Source organism: Solea solea, chromosome 5 (genome assembly GCF_958295425.1).
Source record: "Solea solea chromosome 5, fSolSol10.1, whole genome shotgun sequence".
Classification (NCBI taxonomy): Eukaryota; Metazoa; Chordata; class Actinopteri; order Pleuronectiformes; family Soleidae; genus Solea; species Solea solea.
In genome coordinates, this window is record NC_081138.1 from 27,647,949 (window position 1) to 27,674,288 (window position 26,340).

At 39.9% G+C, this 26,340-nt stretch overlaps 2 protein-coding genes across 2 annotated transcripts; one reads left to right on the forward strand and one right to left on the reverse strand.

The window, feature by feature from the left end:
• Window positions 1-637: 637 nt before the first annotated feature.
• On the reverse strand, window positions 638-16,474 carry LOC131459179 (WASP homolog-associated protein with actin, membranes and microtubules). Its single transcript, XM_058628668.1, has 11 exons — window positions 15,671-16,474; window positions 13,256-13,429; window positions 12,018-12,168; window positions 10,854-11,023; window positions 9,283-9,472; window positions 6,924-7,108; window positions 5,786-5,872; window positions 5,592-5,687; window positions 5,072-5,468; window positions 4,576-4,718; window positions 638-4,338 (listed from the first exon to the last, which is right to left on the reverse strand). The coding sequence occupies exons 1-11, from the start codon at window positions 16,355-16,357 to the stop codon at window positions 4,183-4,185; spliced, it is 2,436 nt and encodes an 811-aa protein (XP_058484651.1). The 5' UTR covers window positions 16,358-16,474; the 3' UTR covers window positions 638-4,182.
• A 1,046-nt stretch (window positions 16,475-17,520) lies between these two features.
• On the forward strand, window positions 17,521-26,325 carry LOC131459358 (fibronectin type III and SPRY domain-containing protein 2). The gene is made up of 13 exons (XM_058629086.1): window positions 17,521-17,667; window positions 18,496-18,746; window positions 19,107-19,202; window positions 19,694-19,927; window positions 20,337-20,359; window positions 21,482-21,603; window positions 21,851-22,015; window positions 22,515-22,649; window positions 22,831-22,984; window positions 24,119-24,252; window positions 25,014-25,146; window positions 25,226-25,402; window positions 25,969-26,325. The coding sequence occupies exons 2-13, from the start codon at window positions 18,507-18,509 to the stop codon at window positions 26,219-26,221; spliced, it is 1,866 nt and encodes a 621-aa protein (XP_058485069.1). The 5' UTR covers window positions 17,521-17,667; window positions 18,496-18,506; the 3' UTR covers window positions 26,222-26,325.
• Window positions 26,326-26,340: the final 15 nt, after the last annotated feature.

Below are 26,340 nucleotides of genomic sequence, written 5' to 3' on the forward strand. Positions count from 1 at the left end.
CAGTTATCTTGTTAATCGGCCAATCCCAGATACAGGATCATCAGCATTATTGGTTATTGTCTAATTAAATGAGTTTGAAAGTTGTTTTTCCTTTAGACTACGGAAAATCTGCAGGTTAGTTTGTTAATTACTGATCAGACTGTAGGAGTCGCTACAGCGGATCACTGCTTTAAAAAAAAAAACTTAAACGTAAGAACCAGAGATTTCAAGGACCCGTGGGAATCCCGACTTAAGTTCTTTCTTGCACAAAATTAAAGCACTTTCAATGGTTTAGGGGGGGATTTCAAAAACTTTCAAGCACCTTGAATTTTTTTTCATTTCAAGGACCCGTGGGAACCTGATATTAATTATAGCTTGGAGTAAAGAAAATTCAACTTTTTTTTCCATAAATACTTATATACTTGCAATTACTATTGCAACAACACATCATCAGTAGGGTAAAACTAATTATAATTAAATAAATACTTAATAGATTATGATTTAATTGAAATGACAGTGAAACAGTGATATGATGAATGTGTCTGTTGCTCATCACTGTCCCTTTAAGTCTTTACTGACTATGAGAGACTATGTTTGGAGAGAGAGAGATGGCACTGCAAGCCACTACCACTGAGACTCCCTGTTACCATAGTAACAGGCTGTGGAATTTCAGGTTGATGCTAGACAGGCAGGTTTGTCTAAAGACCCGCCGCCGCCACCACCGCGCGTCTTCTCTGAAGGTGTATGAACATTTAAACGATCACCGGAGCGTCTGTGAACAATTAAGAGTCCAGAGAGTGGAAGAGTGACGGGGATTTAAGAGCAGCCACAGATCCGTGTGTTCAAGAAACAGAGGAGAAACAAGTCGTATGTGGCTGTGGATGTGTGAGGCGTCACATCAGGAGAGCAACAGCTGCTGCACGCATGGAAACCAAAAATATGACTCACCCTCATCACGTGGGCTACGAGTCGCCACAGCCTCGATCAGCGCTCCATCGTTCCCAGACTCAGACTCAGACTGACGGACACGATGTGACTCATTTAACAGTGCAGGTAGAGAGAGAACATGTGGAGCTCAACCAAACCAAAGATTACAAAATAACACTTTTTTGAATGAATGAATGAATGAAAGAAAGAAAGAAAAACTGCCCACAGGTCACATTTCATTTTTTTTTTACATCGTTTATTAATAAAAACACAGCAGTACACGCGTGTTTCAGCCGTCAGCTCGTCTGAAAAACACTCGAGTAGAATAAAGTTCCACATCTACAGAAGAGGATTAGGGCCACATGTGAGAAAAAAGTCTGAACATAAACCAGAATTCTGACTTTAATTTGATCATAGCTCCAAGTGTAGATTATTACAATCTTTGCGGCAAAAAGGCCCCAGTTACACCATAATCTGTCAAATCAAGTGCGGCGATTTGGGGATTAGGCTAATTGGACGTTCTAAATTGATCGTAACTGAGAGTGGATGGTTGCGTGGCCCCGCCTTTCGCCCTGCGGCACCTGCGACCCTCATGTTGAGGATAAAGCGGTAGATGATGGATGACTTCTTTCATTTCTTGTGTGGCTCTAATCGTCTTCTGTACACGTCTCTTCAGAATCAGAGTTTTTCAGAATAAGTGCACTGATTTTTTTTTTTCTCCCACTTTCTCCTGTTTGCTACACACTTGTGCTGTTTGTTTGTGATCAGGGCTGCAACCAAATTAATTAATTATTTTTTCAGCTTCTAAAATGTGAATATTTTCTGCTTTCTTTGCTCCATGTGCCAGAGAAATCATTAAAAAACATCATTTCCAGGTTTGGGAAACACTGATTAACATTTTTTGTCAACATGTACTCAATTATTTGAGAATAGAATCTCCAGATGAATAGATAATAATGGAAAATAAAGTTTAGTTGCAGCCTTATTCACGACACACACACACAGTATTAACAGGTTCAGTTAAGTCACAAACATAAAAGCACTTCCATCGTTAGAAGAAAAAAAGAAGTTAGAATTCTCTCCCTGTGTTCTGGCATTAGAGAGAGAAGAAATAACAGTTTCAGAAATTGCATTTTCTCACACACAAATGACGACGGGGGGTAAACGGGAAAAGTGCTTCATCCATCGACCTCCAATACAAACAATCACGACAGATTTCGACGTGTTACGTATTTAACATTTAATGCTTTTTCACCACAAAAGAACTTGTCAACTCCCAAAGTGAAACAAAGTCGCCTAAAAAAACTAGCGATTATCGGCCGATATGATACCAGATATCGTCAAAAATCACTGGATCAGTTATCGGAAAAAGAAAACGACAACAGCATTTTAGCCAAGTAGTGTTTATTTCTCGTCTATAGTTGCAGAATTACTGTACGTCTTTGTTGCCGGGCACAAATGTCCAGCTCACTTCTTTATAGTTTAAAATAACGGTATCGGACTGATTTCTGTATCGGTCGGTGAAGTCGGAATTTTGTCGAGATCGCAGTATAGCCTATTTTGCGATTTAAAGCCAAAACGTGTCAAATTAAGCATTTTAGATGAAATATTGTCCTGATGTACACACGTCACACAGACTGAAATAAACATCGTTGTTTCTCACAGATCTGCACTAATATCGCAAAAAGACCATTCCTTCCCATATCGTGACTCAGATCGCAATCCCAGTCAAAATAATCGCAATTCGATATATGTTCAAAATCATTCATCCCCAGATATTTTGGACAGAAAAAAGTCATTTAAATTAAAAAATAAAACAAATAGCTGAAGTCGTTGGGTTTAGACCAGGGCTGCCCAACATGAGGTTTGTGGGCCAAAATGAGCCGGTAATAGGTTTTCATTTGGACCGTCACATGAAAAAAGTCTGAATATAATAATCATTATTGATGTTCTGTTTTTTTGAGATATGAATTCACCTTAAAATGTTTTAAATTTGGGTGTAAAGTCAGAAACGATGCTGGACAGGAAGTCATAAAAGTGAGTTATCGGCATTTAAGGAGCTGATATATCAAAGTCATGGAGGCACCACATTATATCAAAAGTTCTGTGGCTGTTAAATACAACGTAAAGTTGCCATTAAATTATGTTATTGTTAAAAAGAATATTCAGTAAAGGATCCCAGTGTTGATTTTTGTCCCTCTGGTGGAAAAATGTTGGGCTTCCCTGGTTTAGACACACGAGTATTTGAGTATTTGTGATGGTGGACACAAACTTGTCTTTATATCTTAGTGAGGACACATCATAGACTTAATGCAATTCCCTTAAACACCATAACCATCACAACCATAACCCTCAAATCTGAAAAAGCCCTTTAAAGTTAGGTTTTTATGGACCTCACAAAGATATAAATACAAGTAAACACAGAGAGAGAGCAGCTGGGACAAATTCACTCATCGACACTGACCGTACAATCACAAGGCTTTTTCTCCTGAGTAAGTGCTTCTTTTTTTTTTCTTTTAAAGAGACTACATCCTCATACCTGGCTAATTTAAAACATTCTCTACATACATACACTTTCATCACTTGTGACGAGAGAGGAGCACTTGTGGAAAACTTGGCAGCGACACATGCTCGATGAAAGAGGAGGAGTCAAAACCTGGGCCACGTTGGATGCGTGTGCAGTGTGTGCAGCGTGTTCAGCGTCATTTAGGCCTTTGTGTAATCAGATTACATCGGACTCTGTGTGTGTGTGTGTGTGTGTGTGTGTGTGTGTGTGTGTGTGTGTGTTTTGCAGCAAAAATAGAGAAGGAAAGATTCAAACCCCTTTCAAATTAAAAGCCTTTTTCTGTTTCCTTTCCCTCGATCCATTCTTTTGGATTTGGAAGTTCATACAAAAACATTGTAGCATTCAGTTCAGTACAGAAGAAAAGTATTTAAAAATGCATTATTACCTATTAAATCATTTTATTTTAATTTGAGTAACTCATAGCAGCAGCTCCACAGCTTCCTGTGGGACAGGTCTGTGTGTAACGTGTAGGAAGAAGATTGATTGGTAGTAATTGTATGTGCGACCCATACGTATGTTTGTACGAGTGTATAATCAATTTCAAATTAAAATAAAAACTAGTTGGCTTTTGTCATCTTAGAATAAGCCTTTAAATGACTTTTAGGCAGAAGTCTTATTGTGCAATGGCAGCTGTCGTTCCACTGCACACGCAACCAGTGTGGCCGTGGCAGTGAGTGTGTGTGTGAGTGTGTGTGAGTGTGTGCGTGCGCTCAGCTGTCCCACTCTGTGCTCTGTGTCTCCTCGTCTCCTCTGTCCTCGTCGTCAGAGTCGGCCGACACGTTCTTCATCCTCATCATGGCGGCTTTGATGCTTCGCTCCAGCTCGTTGTCTCCGCCGCTCGGGGCCTCGGCTCGCGAAGGAACCACCTACGGAACACGAGTCACGCCGTGAGTCAGTTCACCGCGTCGTGTTCGCCGCACACAGAAAAGCAAACACTTATGGACGAGTGACAGCGCTGTTAAAGCACAAACTCTTTGTGGCTAAATAACAAATCTTGTATTTCTGATGTAGGGCCACATAATGAAATGACAAAAGTCAGACGACGATCATATTTCTGTGTCCACGCAGCCTGAGCAGCCTGTGAGACCGTGTCGTGTTCTCACCTTCTTCAGCATGACGCCCTGACGTATGGCGGACATCAGGCTGCTCCTTGGGTCCTCAGCGGGGGACGCTGTCCAGTGAGTGGGGACCTTTCGCAGCTGACTCTGTCCACGCTGCAGCGAGGCCAACACTTCGTCCATTGTTCCTGCAGAAAAAAACAGTCATGAACAAAGTGATGAGAACATCGTTCCACCGCTGTCGCAGCAACGTTTCCTCCTTGAAGAAAGTGCTGTTGGCTGTTGTCGTCACTCTCTGGAGCTGAGCCTGTGGATCATCAGCAGCACAACAGAGGTAACGTTCCTCCTCTGGCCTTTAGAAGTTGGACTTTGAGGACAGAACAACATGACCTTATCATTCATGTGTGTGTGTGTGTGTGTGTGTGTGTGTGTGTGTGTGTGTGCGCACAAACACAAATCCTACTCTAAGTTCTTTTTCCTTTGTTGTGAAATGATCACAGACTCATGACACAGAACAACATGTCCTGCATTTCCCTCTCACCTGTATTTTGTTTGAGCATGTTCTTGGCAGGGAAAGGAGGCTCCTCTTTTTCACTGAGAGCCTTCGGTGTGTCTTCTTGGAGAGGTGGTGGTGGAGGAGGCGGGACAGCAGGGGGCAGTGGAGGTGGAGGTGGAGGAGGCGGCAGAGGAGGCACAGGAGGGATGTAAGTATGCGGAGGTGGTGGTGGCGGCGGTGGTGCAGCATAGATGTGGACAGGGATGTCTTCAGGCGGACGCTTCTTGGTTGCTTTTTTGTGTCTGGGTTGAGGACGGACAAAGAGCGAGGGATCTACAGAGGGGGCAGAAGGCCCGAGGCTGATGATGGACAGCGGCTGGGAGGGACACGGGACTTCGGACCTGGAGTGAGGAGTCTTCAGGATGTACTGGCCCTGTCGCTTCTGGAAAACCGTGGTGGAGCAGTGAGATATAAAGACAGTTAAGTTTACAACAACAAGGACTGGCGTCAAATGAAAGAGCTTCTCAGAAGCTGCAGAGACACTGAGCGTAAGAGTGATCCTCACCTGTCTGAAGGAGCGTAATCTGCTCAGAGTCTTCTCTCGCTCCTGGTCCACCCAGTCTTTCCTCCTCTGATCCTCCTCTTTTTTCTTCTCTCGTTTCTGCAGACGACAGAGGGAGACAGTGAGAGGTTTTTAGGGAGAGACTGAAGTGGATTCACAGCCTCGTTTTCTGTGTTGTTGTCGTTGTTGTTACGTACCAGGTGAACCTGATGATGCTGGGTGTAGCTGTCTGTGCTCTGCCTGGCTGCCATCTGCTTCTGTTCTTGGGCGTCCATGCACTGATCCTACACACACACACACACATTAAAACACACAAGAAAGACACAATTAGAGTTTGTGTACAAACCTTATTCAGGAAATGTGAGTGGAGCTGACAATTAAGGGGCAAATAAAGCCTCAGGAGAGCATTTTTTTCTTTTTAATCCTTTTTCTATTATTATTTTGAAATATTCATGTCAGTGACTCTTGTCCCCTGTAGATTACTAAACATGATTCATGGAAATGATTTTCTCTTCCTGTTCTGAGCAGTAAAATGATTTAACTAAAAATGAGCATGTAGTCAGGAGGTAATAAAAAAACAGATAAAAAACATAAAAACATATATAAATAAAAGCTTCAGTAAACTGTTGTGTGACCAGGACGTGAGTGAGAGCTGTCGTCCACACAGTAGGAGCGAGAGATAGGATTTAATTTAAAATAATTGGCTGATTATTATTTAATTAACCTGCCAATCATAATTTTACATACGTTTCTTCTCAGAAAACTGTTAGTTTATCTGGTTGTTTACCTGCAGTTTATGTCCTTCGATTGTATACACTTGATTGCAATATTAATAATTTATTCTAATATTTGCTTGAATATTTGCACTTTAAGATTGTCCATCTATCGTCCTATAAATGCTGCTAAAACATTAAAACTTCATTATTATGAGTATTATTATTATGCAATAAATGTTCATCTTTAACTGTTATAGTTGGACTAACACATGACCTAAAAACAAAAATATTAGATATCGCCCATGATTTCTAAAAATTGGCATCAATATCGGCCAAAGAAAAAACAATATCAGTCTACCAGTTGAGCATTATGTGTTTTAATTAGTGGGTTATAGTCAGGAAATAAAGGTATCAGCACCAAAGTTATTATCTTATTTACACCTAAGTTGATTTCAAGAGGTAAAAGACTGTATTAGACTGATATGAAGGATGTGATATAAAGCCATCCTTAATGACATTCCTTCATATGTCCCACGTCTTCCACTCAGAGACAAACACATTTGCCCTTGAAAATGTTGCTCAAAGTCATTTATAATTGGGCTGAAAACAGCTGCCTCACCTTCTTGTTGCGGAGATAAGCGCGTCGGGCACAGATGTTGCCTCTCTTGGCCTCCAGGTTGCGCAGGCGTCTTTTGAGATGACTGACAGCCGGAGAGTCCGCATGCTGGACGCTGGTGTGGACCATGCTCTGCAGCTCCTCTTCATCCTCACACACGTCGTAGTAAACCACCTCATCCTTCAGCTCTGCGACACAAACACAGTCCAGTCACAACTCGTGTGGTTTTACGGCGCTTTGGCAAATAAACTGCGTAAAACCAGCGTTAACGTTGACAAAAACAGAGCACACTGGGACTCAGGTCTCACTCGGAGGTCAACTACTGATTATTTTCATAATCGATTCATCGGTCTATTATTTTATCGATTAATCAAGGACTTGTTTGATATGTAAAATGTCGATCAGTGTTTCTCAAACATGGAAACGAGGATGTTTCTCCAATGACTGATGATGATTCAGTTTTAATGATTTCTTTGTTAGATGCAGCAAAGAAACCAGCAAATATTCACATTTAAGAAGCTGAAAAATGTGAGACAGTTGTTTTAATTATTAAAAAAACAACTCAATCATCCAAATAGCTGACGATTAATCTGGTAATCGATTAGTAATCGATTAATCGAATAATCGTTGGTTGCAGCTCTACAAAAATACTCTTTTTCTATACTGGTTTGTTGTGACTGATTTCTTAATTAGGTTGTTTGTTTGTTTTAGTCAATTTATTAAGCAACTTTAAGACTTTTTCAGTGTGTTTACATGACATTAAAAAAAAAGAATTATAGTGTAAATACAACTAAAAAAGTTTGACTCAAAGTCAAACTAACACACCCAGATTAGATTAGATTAGATTCAACTTTGCCATTGCACATGTCACAAGTACAGGCAAAGAAATGCAGTTTGCATCCAACCATACAGTATGTACAGGGTGGTATATTATAAGAAAGGAAAAAATGACTATTATTATTGATATGTACAGGCTATAAGTAGAACTATAATACAGAAGATGTACAGTGGTTTATACAGCACATATAGAGAATGTACGGTAGAGCAATGATAGTACAAAAGTGACAGAAGCTTCTCCACATTAGTCCAAAAAGACATTGCGATCGGTAGTCCCACTAATGAGGAGCTGTGTCAGTTGAAAATATTGGATCTTTTTAAATGAATGGATGACAGGGGGAGATTCACTGCATTTGGCCACCGAGCAGAGTGGAGGCAGACACACTTGATTCAATAAATCAATATATTTGCCCACTAGTGTCTGTCCACTTGGACGAGGACAGGACTCCGAGTGAACGGTGTAGTCAAGCTCCAACAGGAAACTGGAAAACACACTGTGACTGTTTTTCACAGCTCACATCAAAAGGTTCTTGTCCACTGAAGAGCATTTTATTCTCAGCCCTTCAGACTGAGCTGCTCTCAAACGCGACATGTGAAATACAGTATGTCATCAAGTCAAGAGTCGCCTCGCTGCGTTCACACAATCTCTGCTCTTTCCTTCACTGCTGGAGGACACCTTCTGTCTTTTTGGCTTGGAGATAAACCTGACACAAGTCAGTGTGTGAGGACACTTGAGAGCAAACATACCACATCCCAGGAGAAGCAATTAGGGAAATATTTACATGAAGAAAATATTCCCCCAGTAAAACCCCGTGCACAACACACCGGAGTGACCAGAAAAACATAATCTCCTGCACACAGTGTAATTCAATCTGACACTCTGGTAGTAAATATGTGTGAAACAGTGTGTAAATGTTCGTTCTATCAAAAGTCTGCTGATTCAACTCCTCTCAATCACTGCTTAAATTAAGTGGAAATAAATATTGTTAGACACCTTTCATCTGTGCAAAGAATTACACGAGCATTTTTTACAAGAAGCAGTTCACCAACTTAAAACCTGAAATTCACTATAATGAATGAACACATCAATGATCTTTTATATGCGTAGTAGAAAGTTTTAGAATTACAGTTGAGCCAAGGTATGTCATAGCCTCACATTCATTATACCAGGATTATTAATCTAATAATAATCTTGTGCAAGTTTAGCTTCAATACATTTTCTTTTGCTACCTAATCTTGCAAACACTCTGATTTCACGACAAACCTTTCTTACCCTTGACTAGACCCTCAAATGAGCAGCTCTATGTACTGAATACATTTTAAATCAAAACATTATTTTGAATCAGATCATCAATTGATGACATGAAACTAAGTAAAGTACTTTTAATGTCCCTGCCAAGATTTGGCAAATACCAGAGCCAGAGTGTATGCTTCCATAATCCAATCAAGGGGTAGGTAAATGGTTATAATTTGCTCTGTGCTGGAATTATGACGTTTTAGAACCATAGCCTGCACGACTACATACCTTTGATCTGCCGTCGCACTGTGCCTGTCTGTGCCAAGAGCAGCTGCTCCTCGTTCTTTAAGATCTCAAACTTGGCGTCGTACAGCTCCAGTTGGGTTTCGTAGAAGTGCAGCTCCAGCTGGTCCACCGTGTCCTCGGACGTAGACCACGCGTCAGGTCTCTGGCTCTGGACACTGGACAGGCCACTCAGCTGCACCACAACAACACAACTGGAATCACACTGACGGCTTTGTACACAACAGTGAGTTATTATGTACAGACTTTAGAGACTTGGTATTCATTCTATAAATCATATACAGTCACTTTTGTGTGATTTTTGTTGCCGTTATTCCACTTCCTTGCGTCCGTCACACGTTTATATGCTGCAGAAACATGGCGATGAAAAGACAGTGGCCTGTGTAGTGTAAAAAGTGTAAATCCTGAGTAAAATTGGGCAAAAAAATCTTGTAGTGTGTCCTCCAGATTCATGTTAATGCTGTAAATGCTAACCCCAGTATCTGAGCAAAAAGTTTCATAAACTATCCCCGAGTTCGACTGCACCATAAAGAGAAGAGACACACATTTGACGAGTAAAATCTGGCATTAAATACAGTAACGGGTCTGGGACGTCAAACACTATGTAAAACCATCACATTGCTTTTGGCAACGTGATGAAATGAGCTGAAACCAAGAGCTACCTGCAAGGTGGCGGCGCAGTGATGTGAAATAGGCTTGATATGGAGCTAATGAGCCGTCACAATCAAAGGCTACGACGCGTCCTTAAACGCTTTAAGTTGGGTCATAAATATGTTTTGATATAAAAGCAGCAGAGATTGGATTAATCTGAGATTATTCACAGGTCGTTTCAACACACACACACACACACACTAAATGTAAGAACTGTGACATCTGCAGTGACACTGCCACACTCAGCAGACAGCAGATATGCTGCCGCAAGAATCTGAGTGGGTGTAGTTTACTGATCTCATCATAAATGCTCACGCTGCTGTTCTCTGTGCTGCTCTTGAGGATTTCACAGTGGCAGGTTCTGCCAGCATCCTGAAACCTGATTTTTTTTTCCTTCTTTTTTTTGGAGCATAATCGGATGAATAATGCAGCCGTGTGAAGGTGGAGGTGCTGGAGGTGTTCTCGCTCTCTCTCTCTCTCTCTCCTCCACTTCTGAAGTATGACACCCCCATTTTTACCGTGACTCTCATATTAGTAATGTACGCCTCTGTAGTCACACATGTGTACACACGACGCGGAGACACTCACTTATTCATGCATGCAGGTTTTGGGGGTGTATCGAGGGGATTCTCTGTGTTTTTTAGGAGAGGATTTATAAATAGATCAAAGGATTACAGCAGCTTCAGATTCACAACACACTGGAATACAAAGTCAAAAAAAACCCAGAAGAAAAACTCAGGCTTGCAGGCACTGTGCCACATCTCTTCATGTGTTTGTGTTGGCAGTGAGTGACAGCTACAGCCTGTGACGGCCAATACAACAATATGGGATTAGTTCATTTCAGAACTGCGAGAAAACCTGCTGTTTGTGCTAATCAAAACAAAGTGGGAGACACACACACACACCTTCTCTCTGATGCTGTCTTTCTTTCGGTTGAGGCACATCTCTGTCGCTCTCATGTGCTGCAGCGTTTCTTTGGCCAACAGGAAGCGTAGTTTCTCCAGCCGAGGAACTGCAGACGCCCAGGCAGCAGGTCCAAAACGACACCTGTCCTCCTCCATCTCCTTCAACATACCTGCACACACATGTACACAAGAGGCTGTTATCCAGTGTCATAATTAGAGAGAAACTGATTAATCAGGCCGGTATTATCAGATTTATCACAAATTATGCATTTTTGTTGTCAGGCACTGTTGCTAAAAGTTTATTTTTTGTCAAAATATAAATTATTTTTAGTTTCTGATGATCTGTTTAATATATTTAATATTTAGTTCATAGATTATTTGTGTTGAAAATACTGTACATAGTGCAGTGCTGACAAAAAATGTAGAATTTAAGCATTTTTTTGTATAATTTCTCATCATTCAAAGGTTATATTTTATTGACCATTTAAATAATTGACCTCTAATCATGTTGGCAAATAGTTTGATGCAGTCAAATCCACATTTACATGCAAAGTTTTTGGTTAGATTTTATGAGTAATGTAGACTTTAGCTGGTTTACCAAAGTCTGTCTTTAAACATAACATAGTTTTGGGGAAGAGCATTTCAAAATCTTTTTAATTCATATTTAAGTTCATGTTTATCTGACACGATAATCATAATCTAATTGAATCATGTAATCAGTGAAGAGGCACAGCCAAACAATTGAGCATTTTGAGTGAAATGTAACATAGAAAGAAAAGCACAATAATTATTTATTCCTTTGTTTTTCTCGTCTTTATGAAATTAATTAAACAAAGCAATTAAATGGTAATTTTGTCAATTATTAAGTTGTTTTGAATTTCTGACAAAAATAGTGTATATGTTGCTGACTGGAGCAGCAAAACAACGTTTTTAATGTGTGCCGAGTAAAAAAAAGTCACTGATTAATTAATCCACACATACACACAATATTGTTTTTATATCTTAGTGAGGACACATCATAGACATAATGCATTCCCAAAGCCAATTACCTGAACCATAACTATCACAACTAAGTGCCTAACTCTTTAAATTTGTGGGGCCAAGAGAAAATGTCCCCACAAAGATATAAATACAAGTACACACACACACACAGCAGCTGCATACCAGCCAAAGCCTTAGAAGTCTGCGCAAAGTAGTTGACAGTGATGTCCTGAATGGAGGCGACTGCGTCTCCTGCTTTCGTTCTCCACTCCTCCGCTTCCTTCTCCAGGGCTGCGATTCTCTTAGGACCCAACTCCTCAAACTCTAAAGACTTCTGCAGGGACCAAGAACAGAGAGAAACAAGTTCACACTAACACAGAATACGCCAACTTTCTTCAAAGTTAGTTTAGCGTGAAGGAGAAACTGGACGTCATGTTTAGGCTGACCTGCACATTAAATATTCAAACATCATCTCAAGGGACGTTTAAATGTATCTGCCGCCTTCAAACTGATTTAAACAAACACACAAACAGTGTCTCACTTCACTGCCGCGTGCATACGTTTCTAGACCAACGTTGGAGAGATGAATGACACCTTTGATTATTGTACATTAGGCTGAGTGTCTGAGTGGCCACAGGTGATCACTCAAAGAAATGTGCAGACAAATATTGGATTTTCACCAACAGAGAGAGCATTGAGTTAGAGGTTATCAATTAAATCAGTCAATCACATTTTATTTGTCTGGTCCATATTCACACCCTTCATCCCTGTGAGCAAGGGGAACAGAACCATCAATCAATCCAAGTGCAGAAATATCAGATGTTTACTTGTATTGATGTTGCTTTGCAGCACACGCAGGTGTTGCTAATGCTGGAATAGTGATGCACAGCTGTTTATTAGGGCTCCAACAATTGATTATTAGTAGATTCCTAAATGAATCACCAACTATTTAAGTGTTTTGTTAATTAAAAAAAGGCTACCTGATTTTTTTCAGATTTTTAAAATGTAAATATTTTCAGTTTTCTCTTACAAAGAAATCATTAAAAATGAATAATTTTGGTTTGTAGATAAAAGAAGACGGTTAAGAACATCATCATTTTGAGGTGTGGGAAACAATGACCGACATTTTTAGATATCCTCTGACTTTTCAAGGACCAAAGATGGACAAAATAACTCAAGAAAACTGCCCTGTGATTGGTCATCGTCTCTGTCATGGAGTCCAGAGGACTAGTTCTGTCTCTCTCAAATCAATTGATATACTCTCTGCAGAAAGGTTATCACTGAATTGTTGATCAATAATGTCTAAATGTCTTCCTGGTTGAAGACGTGGTGTAGAGGCAACCTCCATCTTTGGTGAATGCTGGTGTATCACCTCCTACAAAAGCCCACACAGCTGCTAAATATGACTGGATTTTATTTACCAGGATCTCCATCTTGTAGAGGCAGGCCAGCTCTCGCATGTCCCTGAAAGGCTGCAGCAGATAGTGGAAGAAGGTGGTGGCCACAGAGACCAGGTCCTGGTAGACCATGTCCTCCTCTTCATAGAGACGCAGCAGCGCCACCATTCTGTCTGCGCTGCCATGACTCTGCAGCAACTGAGAAGAAAGAAAGACACATTAAGAACTAAATTATTTCTCTGAAATTATGTATACGCTGGGATTTGTGCAATTCCACCAGAGTGCAATAATTCAAGGGGCCAGGTGCAATTGAGCAGTGTGCAATAATATCCTTATGTAACAGAGCACTTCATATTTTTTTTATTTTTTTTACAGGGAACTTGTGCAATAATTGACCTGTATTTGTGCATTAAGCACTTTAGTATCATCCGATGACACTGGCACTTTATTTACTCCGGATAATAAGCCCCAGCTTTCCTCTTTATGTAACTGTTGTATTTTTGTGATATTATACAGGTTATTTTTGTGTTTTCCCTTGTAACCTCAGGCTAAAACCTGGCTGGCATATTTACATGTTAATGTTTGTTAATATGCATTGCCCCTTTCCTTAAATAAATAAATAAATAAATAAATAAACAAACAAACAAACAAACAAACAAATAAATAAATAAATAAGATAAGCATAAAAAGACAGACATATCAACATTTCTTGGTGATGTAAATAATGTTTTTGTAGCAATATTAACAAGTTTAACTTTTTTAACAATAATGAACAACATAATAAAACTATATTTCAACACGGTTTTTTTTTACGAAGAATTGCAATCACTTTGGTCGGGATAATCGCAAAACATGGAATTTTATCTCATCGTTCCACACCTGGTTCAAATTGCTTTAATTCATGTGCACGACAAAAGGCAGGAACAACTTAGCAGTGGAAAAACAGACCTAAGAGCTGGTGATGTTGCAACATCAGCAGCAGAGACAAAGAACCTCCTCACACCACCTTAGTTTAATGTTTGTCTTTATCTCAGTATCTTTTTTATTTCCTTGATTCCAGACACTTCAGTAAAGAGCCTAATGTCACCACTTCACCATAACATCACAGCTTATTCACTGAAGACAGTTATGAGTTCCTGACTTATAACCAATATAATAACTGAATATATATATTCTTTCACTTTCAGTCAATGACCCTCCACTGAGCCCCTTTGAAAACCATTCATCTCAAGCAGTGATTCACCACAGATTTGCTGAGTCATGGTAGGCCCTGCTTTCAGATTAGTAACGCCACTGTGTGGTGCTAATCCTGCATGGTACCACTGATAAGATCCCAGAAGATTCCATAGCTTTAAGAAATCACAAACAGTCCCTTTGTTTTAGTAAAAAAAAAGTATTTTTTGTCGTACATGTTTTATGACAAAAACATTACTTATTAAACATTATTTATGAGTTGTAAACACAAAACTAAACCATTGTGGTTTAAGTTGAAGGAGTTTTTCCAACTGTGATTTAGCTAAGAAGAAGAAGAATGCACAATTAGGGATGCCAACCGCCATAAAACACAAGAAGAAGTTTTACTTGAGTGGGGCTGGGTATTAATTTGATGTATTCTGTATGATACCATTATCTGGACTTTGATACTGATCCCTGAACGATATTTTTTTTGATACCAATTTATCAAATACATTTGATATCCAACACCAAGTGATACAGAGGCAGTTTGATGCCCTGATGATGACACAAAAAGAATCAAAGTTTGAAATCCAGACCAATGTTCGATTGATACCAACAGTATTGAAGTTTGACACCTGAGCCCAACATTCAATCAACACCACACAAGTATTGAAGTTCAATAACTGGTCTGAAATTTGGTCAATATCACAAAAGGTTTGATCCCCAACCTGGAATTCGACAACTACAACATAAATATTGAAGTTCGATACCACAAAAGTACCAAAGTTTGAGATGTAACCCAAAGATTGTTTAATACAATAAAAATACTGACATTAAAGAACCAAGTCCAAAGTTTGTCAATACTACAAAGTATTGACATTCAATACCCGGCTGAGTTTGAGGTTCAGTCGATATAATATCGAAGTATTTACGCTCAACGCAGAGCCAAAGAATTGATCATTACTACTTAAGAATTGGTGTAACCAGCCAGAAGTTCACCAATATGACATAATTACTAAAGTTCGATAACCAGCATGAATTTTGTCCATACCACATAATTATTGCACTTCGATAACCAGACTGAAGTTCAGTCGATATGACATAATTATTAAAGTTCCATAACCAGACCAAACTTCAGTCAATACCACAAAAAGTACTTTAGTTTGATATCTAGCCCTACACTCGAGTAGAAAGTTTAAATACTCTTTTCAACTCTGAAGTGGGGTGTGTTTACACTCGTGAACACCTGCACGTGTGGCTCACCTGTCGCAGATGACCTTTGACCCTGCTCATCTCCTCCTGCATGGTCTTCCTCTTGAACTCCTGCATGTTCTCGAAATACTCCTCGACGTCTCTCTCGTCCTGCTGCGGGAACAACGTGTCGAGAACAATTTTGCGGCCGCAGGTGTCGATGGCTGTGCTGAAGTACTTCTCCAGTCTCCGGCACGGCGTGTCAAAATCCCTGCCATCGTCCTCCGGACCTGACCACGTCCGATTCAGGAGCAGCAAATCCCAAATGTTCCCCTCCTCGAACTCGGACAGGTCCGGGAAGCAGACTGTCAGCACGTCTGCCACGCACGAAAACTGTTGGTGGATGTGTTTCAGGTCGTCCACGGAGAAGAGTCCGGCCCAGCTCAGCTGAGGGTCACCGCCGCTCACACCGACCTCCGCTCTGCGTTTGAGCCGCTGTAACGTCCGGTTATGGCAGGTGACGGCGAACTTAGACTCGATGACGCTCCACTGGACGATGAAACCCAACTTGAACGTCTCCGGTTCCTCGAATATGTTGCTTTTCACCGCCACCCAGCCCTCCAGACTGTCCATACGCTCACACTCGACGCTGCTCATCCTAAAAAGTGATGTTTCACTGCGGCCAAAGAGAAACGGCTGCCTCTGTTTACAACGTCCGCCATTTGCATGACGTATGGCGCGTTCAGGTGCCACTGGCATTTTCGGGGAAGTCTAGCTCTCGCTTTTAATAAGGAAACGGAGCTCTGTTTTTAAAAACGTTATCAAGAACTCTCTGTTTTAATTTGTATGGAAGTGCTTTTCCACCACTCAAAAATTAAAAATATATATTATTAGGTCATAATTATGAGATAGTGTCATAATTAAGTCATAGTAGTGTCACAACTAAGTCATAATTATGACTTCCTATCTCATAAATATGATATATTTAATACAGTTGTTTGTATGATTGCTTGATTTTCTCTTATAATTTTGTTTTTCTTTTAATCTTTTTCACCCTTACATAGTAGGCCTATATCAATATGAATATTTTTGTTTCCCTGAATGTATTTTTCATTTTTATCCCTTATAACATCAACCTTCCACGGGACTACAGGCAGAAATTAAGCAAGGCTACGACCTGCAATTTTAACGTTTATCAATATGCATTGCCAATTTCTTTCAATAAATTAATTAAATAAAAAGAAGTGTTGACAAACTCTCATTTTGTGCTTCGAATATGAAAGAAATTGTTGTATTGTAATTGCAATTTTATTTACTGTGGTTTGTTGTTGCTGGTTGTGTTTTTGTGTTCATATATTGTATAATTTTATATTAATATTAATAAAAACAAACAATTGGGACAATTTTTTTATCACCAAAGACTAAAACTGGAATTACGTTGTTGTCACATTAAAATAAAATAAATTCAGAGATAAGTAAGAGAATTTGTGCCATGTAGATGTAAATACATATTTAAACTAATTCTACCATGCAATGAAATGAGGGTTATTGGGAGAAGCCAAGGTCACTTTTCAAGTAATATCGGTTCAAAAGACTTTGAAGGATTGAGTTTGGCCTTTACGAGGAGCACTTGAACGCACCATTCGTTCAACTTTAACCTTTGAATCACGTCACATGCTTGGGGATTTCCACAGCTTCTAATATCAGAGCAAACTGGCACAGGGAAAATGATTATGAATTATGAAACTTTTTCTTACAAAGTGAATAAAAAATCTAGCGTTTAATCAACATAATGATCTGATTTATTCAATAAATAAATAAAACAATTTAGTGCCTGGATGTTTGACATGCCTGTGAAATTTGACCAACCTGAGGTTCATCTATTTCTGTCTCAGCTCCAGAGTGAGGAGGAGGGTCTCACTGCTCTCTCTGTTGTTGACCAGTGGGACAGAAACTGTGAGACAGAAACTGTGGGACAGAAACTGTGGGACAGAAACTGTGGGACAGAAACTGTGGGCCTGACATGGTTGTTTAGAAGAGGAGAGACTGGATCACTGAATTTACTCCAGGTAAATTTTCTTTGATTTGATATATTTGATTTCAATCATGTTCCCCCCAAACACAGTGCTTTAATTAAGTGAAGTCTTATATATATATATATCTTTTTATATAAATTATATTTAATGTATGAAAGGGAGAAGGAATAAGTTTACACTTCTCTTTTCAATATACTTCATTATTTTTGGTTTGATTATTGCAGCTTGGTACATGTGAAAGTTTAGCAGAAACTTTTGTTTTTGTTATTATTATTATTTCATAAAATACTCACGTTAATACACCTCGAGCACCAAAATGTGCTAATAAAAGTTCAAGCTCAATGTTAGAACACTCAAAAATTCACAGCTGAGCATCATTTTTTAACAATATACACGAACAATTGATAAGTTATGCTAGAAATTAAAAGGCAAAAACACAAAAATGTGTCTAGGTCTCAGATCACATACCCTGTTATATACTGTACAGTAGAAACAGTATTTCTGATTTTCCTCCAAGTACCACCAGAGCAAGCTCGCGTACACCTGGTGGTACATGTACCACAGTTTGAGAACTGTGGTTTCAGTTTAGTTTTAAATATACATAATATTTCATACAACACCTGGTGTCTGTAAAAGCGCGTCCTTATTCATATACTAAGTGATTTCTTATAAAAAAAAATGTTTTAAACAGGTTTTTGCCAGCTCATTATTATTTAATTAACATTTTAATCTTCTTGGTTCAGGTGTAATGTTTTTAAATCTCACACATGCATAGAGTCTTTGGATGCAGGTGTTGTATACTCAAACTAAATGGGTTTATGGTTAAATGATTTTTTGTGGCGATTACCTGTGCTACTGTAGACCTTCTCCTCATGGACCTGTATGAGCTCAGCGGAGGCAGACTGGGTGTGATTGCAGAGGAGGCTGAGCACCACGAGTCGCCGTCCTCCACCATGAATCGGCCGACCAGAGACGTCTCCAGCTTTCAGAGGTTCTCTGTCGGCACCAATGAGTCCCTTGAGTTTCAGCCCTGCGAGGGCAGCACTCCTTCTACCACTGGAGCAGACGATGGACTGGATGATGATGATGTGTTCAAGGAGGGAGATACTGAGGTAGGGTATTATAATAGAATAATGTTCAAGATTGTAGACTTTAAAGGTCCAGTGTGTAAGAAATAGTGACATCTAATGGCAAGAATGTAGATTGTTACAAATGGAGGAGTCTCCCTGTAAAGCAAGGCCCTTGCCTAAAGTAAATATATAAGGCTTATTTAAAGGCTACAAAAAACAAATGATATTTATTTTAAAGCCACCATGCAATTCTACCAACATACGTATGTGTAGTATATTACTACATATATACAGTATGTGTAAAAACTTTTTGTGCTATGGGAAAAAAAAAAATTAAAATTATTTTTTTTCTTTTTTAATATAAATTTAACTGTAAACGTCTGATTTCCAAATGTTTTCCAGAGAGAAATCGACAAAACCAGGAATCTTTTGCAAGGAAAAGTTGCTGAGATGGAGAACTTTGCAGGTCATCTGGAGGAGATCTTTCTGACTGTGGAGGTAGACACAAACAAAGTTCAGTCTTTTAGTTTAACTACATTGCTGTAATATAGTTGTTTAGGTCTTTTTTAATTATTACTGAATGGCTGCATCATTATTTGGAAACACTTAGTATAAAGTACATTAAAGGGATACTTGAGTCAAAGTACAAGTCTGTTACCAGAAAAGGACTTTGGTAGAAGTTGAAGTCACTTTTTTATAATATTACTTAAGTAAAAGTCTTAAAGTCTATGACATGTTCTGTACTTACATATCAAAAGTCATTTCTGATGTAAGATGTACTTACATTTTAGAAGTTAAAGTATTAAAACAGGGAGGAGTTAGAATTGAGCCATGGTAGCTCAGTGGAAGGGCAAGTTGTCAGTCAAATGGAAGGTTGTGGGTTCAAATGCTGGATCTGAGCAAGACATTTAACCCCATGTTGAAGCATGTGAAAGGCAATCTTTCCCTTTTCTGCTTAAGTCATGACAAATGTCTCACTCTCAACACAGGAGAATTTTGGCCGCCAGGAGCAAAACTTGGAGCAGCACTACAACGACGTGCTGCAGACGCTGTCGCAGCGATACGACGAGAGGGCGGCTACACTGGAGGAGGAGAAGAAGAGCAAACTGGAGGCTCTGTACAATCAGCTGCTGTCCTGTGGTCAAGCACTGGACGCCTCCAAGGAGCTCATCGAGACGGCGCAGGAGATCTACCGCAGCCAGGACAAGAGGCTTTTTCTTAAGGTGTGTGTGTGTGTGTACTTTGACATAAACACTCATAGAGACCAAAACCTGTTTTTTTCTGAGGACCTGGTTCAGTTAATGGCTAAAATTTGAACATGGTTATATTAGTTTTGGATTTTTCATTTGTTTTAGATTTTATTTCATTTTGACTTTTTGGTTTTTATAAAGGTCCAGCGAGTAAGAATTAGTGACATCTAATGGTGAGACTGCAGATTGCAACACATCATCCACTCACTTCTCACCTTTCCTAAGCGTGTCAGAGATCTACGGTGGCTGTCAAATCGTCCTCCTGCTGCTTTGTCCACTTGGGCTTTTGTAGAAAAAGAAAAACGTGTAAACTTAAGTAACAGGCTGATTCTCTTTTCACTGACTTTGTTGTTTATTTGTGTAATTTGACCTTTGTTGACAGGCAGTCACGCCCGCCATTCAAAGGTAATTCATGACGCTGCTCAGTGAGTATGACACAAGGTGTCGCTGCAGTGTGATGAACCACTAACAATATAAAGTTTTGTCAGCTTTGACCTCAGTTTGGCTTTCTGTCTGTGAGGCGTTTGCATGTTCTCTCTGTGTGAGCTTAGCTTTTCTTCAGGTTCAACAGTTTCCACCCACAGGCCACAGACACGCAAATCCAGGGTGTATGTTGATGCTCACAAAATATCAGCTGGGATTTATTGAATTAAAAACAAAAACTGTTTTACTACATTTTTTTCAATGGTTAAGTTTCAATGAGATAGAAAAAGTCTGCCTAAATGACAACCAAGCACATTTATTTACCTGCAAAATTGTGGTTAAAAGGTCGAGAAAAAGTAAAGTGATTAAAAAAAATCTCTTTTGGTTTTTGTCATCACACATAAAAATATGAAATTTGAATTTAATTTAAAAAATATATTTAAAAAAAAAAGCTGCGATGTGTTTAAAATCATGTTCAGCCAGTGTCCCGCACACGCTCATACACACAAACTTATTTTTGTATCTTAGTGAGGACACATCATTGACATAATGCATTCCCTAGCCCCTTACCCTTAACCATCACAACTAACCTGACGTGCCTCACCTTAACCCAATATTAACCCTGAAAAAGCCATTTAAAGTTGTGGGATGCAGACAAAATGTCCCCACAAAGATAGATTTCTTTGCTTTGTGGACCTCACAGAGATATAAAGACACACACATATTTAAATTAGTGTAATACAGAATATTAGACACTCTGGTATCAAACCAGCTGTTAAACAAACATGCGGAGAAGAGCTGGTTTAACTACAGTCCTGCTCTCTGTCGCCCTCTTCCTCTATCAGTGGTACTGCAGCCTCACAGCAGGCGTCGGCTCTTCTTCCCGTTCATTTTCTCTACTTTATTTTCTCAGTTTTGAGAATTTTAAACACAGTTGCAGAGCTTTTTTTGTGTGTTTTCCCATCAGGGTAATGACACATTTTCAGGACAAACACAGTCCTGTATTGTCACAGCGATTCCTGAGTTATCCTGGGTTAGTATAACTGGGTTAGTATAACCCATAATTCTCGACTCCACTCACTTCTGCTCCTTGTGCTCCTCTAGAATCGAGGAGTTTGCCAAAGAGGAGACTGACCTGACGCTGTCGACGAGTCTGGAGTTCAACACGCCGCCGCCAGATCTGTCAGAAGTGAAGACCATGATGGACTCCATCAATGTTGTCCCAGGTCTGATTCACAAAGAGATGAAGGTTCATTTGCTGTTATTTAGTGCGTTTTTTTATCCTTTGTGGTCTGTGAAGGCCACCGTAGTTCCCTTTATCACCCACTAGATGTTGCTAATTCTCTCACACGGGATCTTTAATGTTGCATTTTGTTGCTGTGCATATTTGAACGGTAAATCAAATTACATTTTGGAAATGATTTGGCCAAAATACTTACCTGAGTTAAAACATTTTATCCTCTCTATAAACAGCTCCGTCTGCGCCCGTCATCAACCCCCAGATGCCCAACTCTGCCTCTCAGACGTCCCTGCGTGTTTGCTGGAGCTTATTCTCCGACGACACTGTGGAGTATTACGAGCTTTACTACCGACCAGTGCTGGAGGACACGCTGGCAGACAGCACCTGTACACCATATGGTATAACACACACACACACTAAGTGCCACTTTATTAGGTACAGAGGACATCTAATTAAAATCCACACCTTGCAAACATCACCGCTTAGATATCACACTGATATCGTCAGGTGTCAGTGCAGCTTTTTACAGTGTAACACAAAAATACATGAACAGGACTCACTGACCACTTTATTAGGTACAGAGGACACCTGGGAAAGTGTCAGGAGTTTGGTGTGTTGTGCATACGGAGATGATCTTCTACATATTTTGGTTCTACTGAGTGGTTGGTTGAGTTACTGTTGCCACTTTTATCATCTCGAACCAGTCTGCTTCATTCTCCTCTGACCTCTGGCATCAGATAACATTTTCTCCTAATGAACTGCTGCTAATCCATCTCTGTAAACACTAGAGATGGTTGTGTGTGTGAAAACTCCACAAGTTCAGCAGCGACTGAAATACACCAGGTTCAAACTCATTTAAATCACCTTTGCTCACTAACCTATGTGCCTCCTTTGTAGTAAGCAAGGTAAAAGTGAAGGAGACCCACTGCACTGTGACAGATCTTCTGCCCAACGCTCAGTACGAGCTGTGGGTGACTGCCACCAACACAACAGGGATCAGCCCAGCCAGCGAGAAGGCCTTATACATGACAGGTAAGAGATGTCACCCGCACACGCACACACACACACACACACACACACACACACCAACAGTTATGTTGTCCTCGTGTTCCCTTAAAGATATATTGTAGTTTTCCTGAGGTTTTGTGAAAAAGTGTCACATGATTGATGTTTAGAATTAAAAAAAATAGTCTAATTCCTCACCCTCCTCCAGTGCCTTCGCCTCCAATGATTAAGCAGCGGGAGTGTAGTAGTTGTCCGGAAGCTGCAATGATCCGCTGGGAGTCAGGAAACGCCAACCCTGTCGATTCGTACACCGTGGAGCTGAGCAAGATGGGAACTGATGGCACAGAGAGTGGCGTCACAGAGTAAGAAGTTTTACCATCACACACTACACACTGAAGCCAAAGACCTTCAATTACGGTGTTCTTACGAGTTAAAAATGTCAAATATTTCTCAGGACGAGCAAAGTCAGCTACGGCCTTTTAACAGGAGGCAGATTTATTCCCAGTAAGATAATTTGATCATTTCAGACACTGAGTATAACCAAATTAGATTAAGATGGAGCGAGAGAGAAGGTGACTCTTCAGTCAAACGTACGGCCCGCGGGCCAGAATCAGCCCACCAGAGGGTCCAAGCCGGCCCACTAGTGAAAATTAGTGAAAATTGCACATGATTAGAATCTAATTATAATAATGAAATTCTACATTTTTAGCTCCAGATACCTGAGACTAAATGTTTTGTGCCTTTGTAGACACTGTTATGTGGAAGCTGTGAGATGTAAAGTGTAAATTTAGGTATAATATTGTTGAAATTACACTTACTATTTTTCTCAAGAAAGTTCAGGTTGTTCATAATGTGTTTTGTAAAAAAACTTCATTAAATGTAAAACAAAGAGAATGTCCTTGTTGTTTATAGGTTATTATGATATTATTTCACTGGTCCGGCCCACTTGCTCTGTATGTGGCATCATAAATCACGATCTATAAAATTATACTCTTAAACGTAAGGGAAGTAAATTATATGTCAGACAATAAACTCTTATTGTTTGTCATGTTGTTTCAAGAGCTGACACGGGGTGAAGTAAAAGTAACATCATTAAAACAGGAACGCTCCACTGGATCAACAATATTAGTTCTTACTGGGCTGTGCTTTTAATATTGTTTTTTTTTTTTTTTGCTTCAATACACCCATAAACAAAAAAGCCTGTGTTAGTGCTTTCTCGTGGTTCAAAGAGCTGCTGAATCATGATACTCTCTGTCCCAGAAAATCTATTCTTAGCTCCAGCTCCTGCAGCTCTGTTGGGCCTCAGTCAGAACCCTGCTCTAGTGTTTGGGGGTCATGAGTCACTTCACAGAAACGTCAAACCATTCATATGAAAACGTCTCAAATGGATTCACTGAAATGGTTACAGGGTCTGAAACATGTTGCGGTTGTCAGTCAACCATCCTGTGTCGTCATCATTGTCGTCCCTGTGACTCAATGCTTTTATTACCCTCCAGGTCGATCGTCGCCGTTCCCGCCTGTCAGTGTCTGATCCAGCTGCAGCCTGGACGCCGTTACCTCATCTCTGTGAGGGCGGTGAACATCGGCGGCCCGAGCGACAGGAGCGACGTCATCACTGTCTCCACAATAGGTGAGCGGCGTCTACAATAGTAGAAGAACAGAAATAATAATGTCATTGGGACGTTACAAGTGAAATCCCAGCAGTCACATTTTTACTTTAACTGCTGGAATATAAGAAAGAAAAATATAAAAAATTCATACTTTATTAGATCGTTTGTTATTTGTGACATAATGTGGACTTGAACCATCATCGGTTCACCTAAATTTGAATATAGTGAGACCTTTAAATACATAAATCTCTTCACAATCTTGGCCCTGTGTCAATTATGGAAAAAAAGCCACAGTAGGCTTCTAAAGTAAATATTAATTTACTGATAATAATATTTATAATCTTTATTTTTATAGAGATTATATTAAAACTGTCCCAAAGTCGTTCACAGCACTCATTCTCAGAGACTTTCTTTTAAGGTTGCCATAATGAAAACACAGCAATTTTTCTGTCTTTTTATGTTAAATAACTTAAATGACTCATTCCTAAAATAAAATTGTGAATAATTGATCAAACACATCACTTTCAAAAGTCAGGTTTACCTCTTCAAATATTGTGTGTGCCAGAAACTGTGATGAAGTAAATTCAGTGGGTCCCCAATAGAACAAGTTTGGGTAAAGTAAGAAAAGGTCTGGTCATCCTCAGACCTCAGCTGAGAGTGTTAAATGCCAAGCAAGGAAGAAAATGATTAGGTATATAAGGTGTCAGAAGATGTACAATATACAGTATTTAGATATGTTTGAAAAGAGTCTTATGATCACTTTTAAATTTTACTTGTGCAGGGACTTTCTTCCACCTCCTGGAGGACACTGCTCATCCCTGCTTGTCCATCTCTGAAGACGGCTTCACCATGTTTTATGGAGACGAGGAGCTGCCGATCAGTGCCATGGCCTTCGACGACAGCACCTTCACCAGGTAACAAACACAGCGGCTGATCACAAGAACACTGAAGAAGACCCTCTCCTCTTACTGATGTGTGTGTGTGTGTGTGCAGGTGTGTCGCTGTCCTGGGAGACCTGATCGCAGTGCGGTGCAGACATTACTGGGAAGTTGAGGTGGACGATGGGACCGAGTTCAGGATTGGAGTCGCATTCGAGGACGCGGAGAGGAACTCGTACCTGGGAGCCAACAGCAGCTCCTGGTGTATGAGACACATTCTCACTCCAACCAGGTAACAGTGCACCATCTGTTAAAATTGAATTGCAATGACGGTACTTCTAGTCTTTTGATGATTTTGGCCGCTTTCATCTCTCAGACTATGAGCAGGATATCTCTAAAATTAGCAGAAATTACAATATTCTAGCGGTTATGGACCAAGGAAGACATCACTTGACTTAGATGGTGATACTTTTATTCTTGTACTAATAATTGTTAATTTTTTTAAGATGGAGAAGTGAACTGACGCTGTGAAAAACTGCCCGGCCTTGGTTGTTTCATCAAAAATAAATAATAATCACAACATACATTATCTGAAGGCTCTTTACATAGTAAGGCAGAGACCACACCATATGAAAGAAAAAAGAGAAACCCAACAGTTCACACAATGAGCAAACACTTAATGGCCGGGGAGAGAAAACAGTTAGAAACAACAGACTTCACCCCATTCACGCAATAACTCTGTCGACCATCAGGGTCAAAATTCTAAAGTTATTCTAAATTCTAACAAGCCTCTGTTGCTCATATTGCAAACATATATATATATATAAATATAAGATCTGCCGATTTTTCTCCCTTTAGGCACAAATATGAGTTCCTACACAACGGTTGGAGTCCTGACTTGAGGATTACGGTGAACCCGTTGCGGATCGGAGTGGCTCTGGACTACGAGAGGGGGACTCTGTCCTTCTTTAACGTTGATCTGGAACAACACCTGCACACCTTCTTCCACTGTCACTTCCAAAATTACGTCTACCCTTGTTTTAGCCTGGACAACACAGGAGCGCTAACTGTGCACAACAGCATCGAGGCTCCAGAGTACGCGTTCATCTGACACCAGCAGTCACACCTAGTATTAACATGAAATAAAAGCACATTTATCTAGAAAAAACATCCATATCTTTATTAACTTGAACATCTGGATTTGTTAATTTGTCTGCAGATCAAATTCAG

Coding starts and splice junctions, on each gene's coding strand:
- LOC131459179 (XM_058628668.1), bottom strand. CDS start 16,357: ATGCCAGTGGCACCTGAACGCGCCATACGTCATGCAAATGGCGGACGT. Junction 13,430..15,670: donor TCAAAGGTCATCTGCGACAG/GTGAGCCACACG, acceptor CTTTCTTCTCAG/TTGCTGCAGAGTCATGGCAG. Junction 5,873..6,923: donor CTTATCTCCGCAACAAGAAG/GTGAGGCAGCTG, acceptor GTGTGTGTGTAG/GATCAGTGCATGGACGCCCA.
- LOC131459358 (XM_058629086.1), top strand. CDS start 18,507: ATGGACCTGTATGAGCTCAGCGGAGGCAGACTGGGTGTGATTGCAGAG. Junction 18,747..19,106: donor TCAAGGAGGGAGATACTGAG/GTAGGGTATTAT, acceptor AATGTTTTCCAG/AGAGAAATCGACAAAACCAG. Junction 20,360..21,481: donor GTCACGCCCGCCATTCAAAG/GTAATTCATGAC, acceptor GTGCTCCTCTAG/AATCGAGGAGTTTGCCAAAG.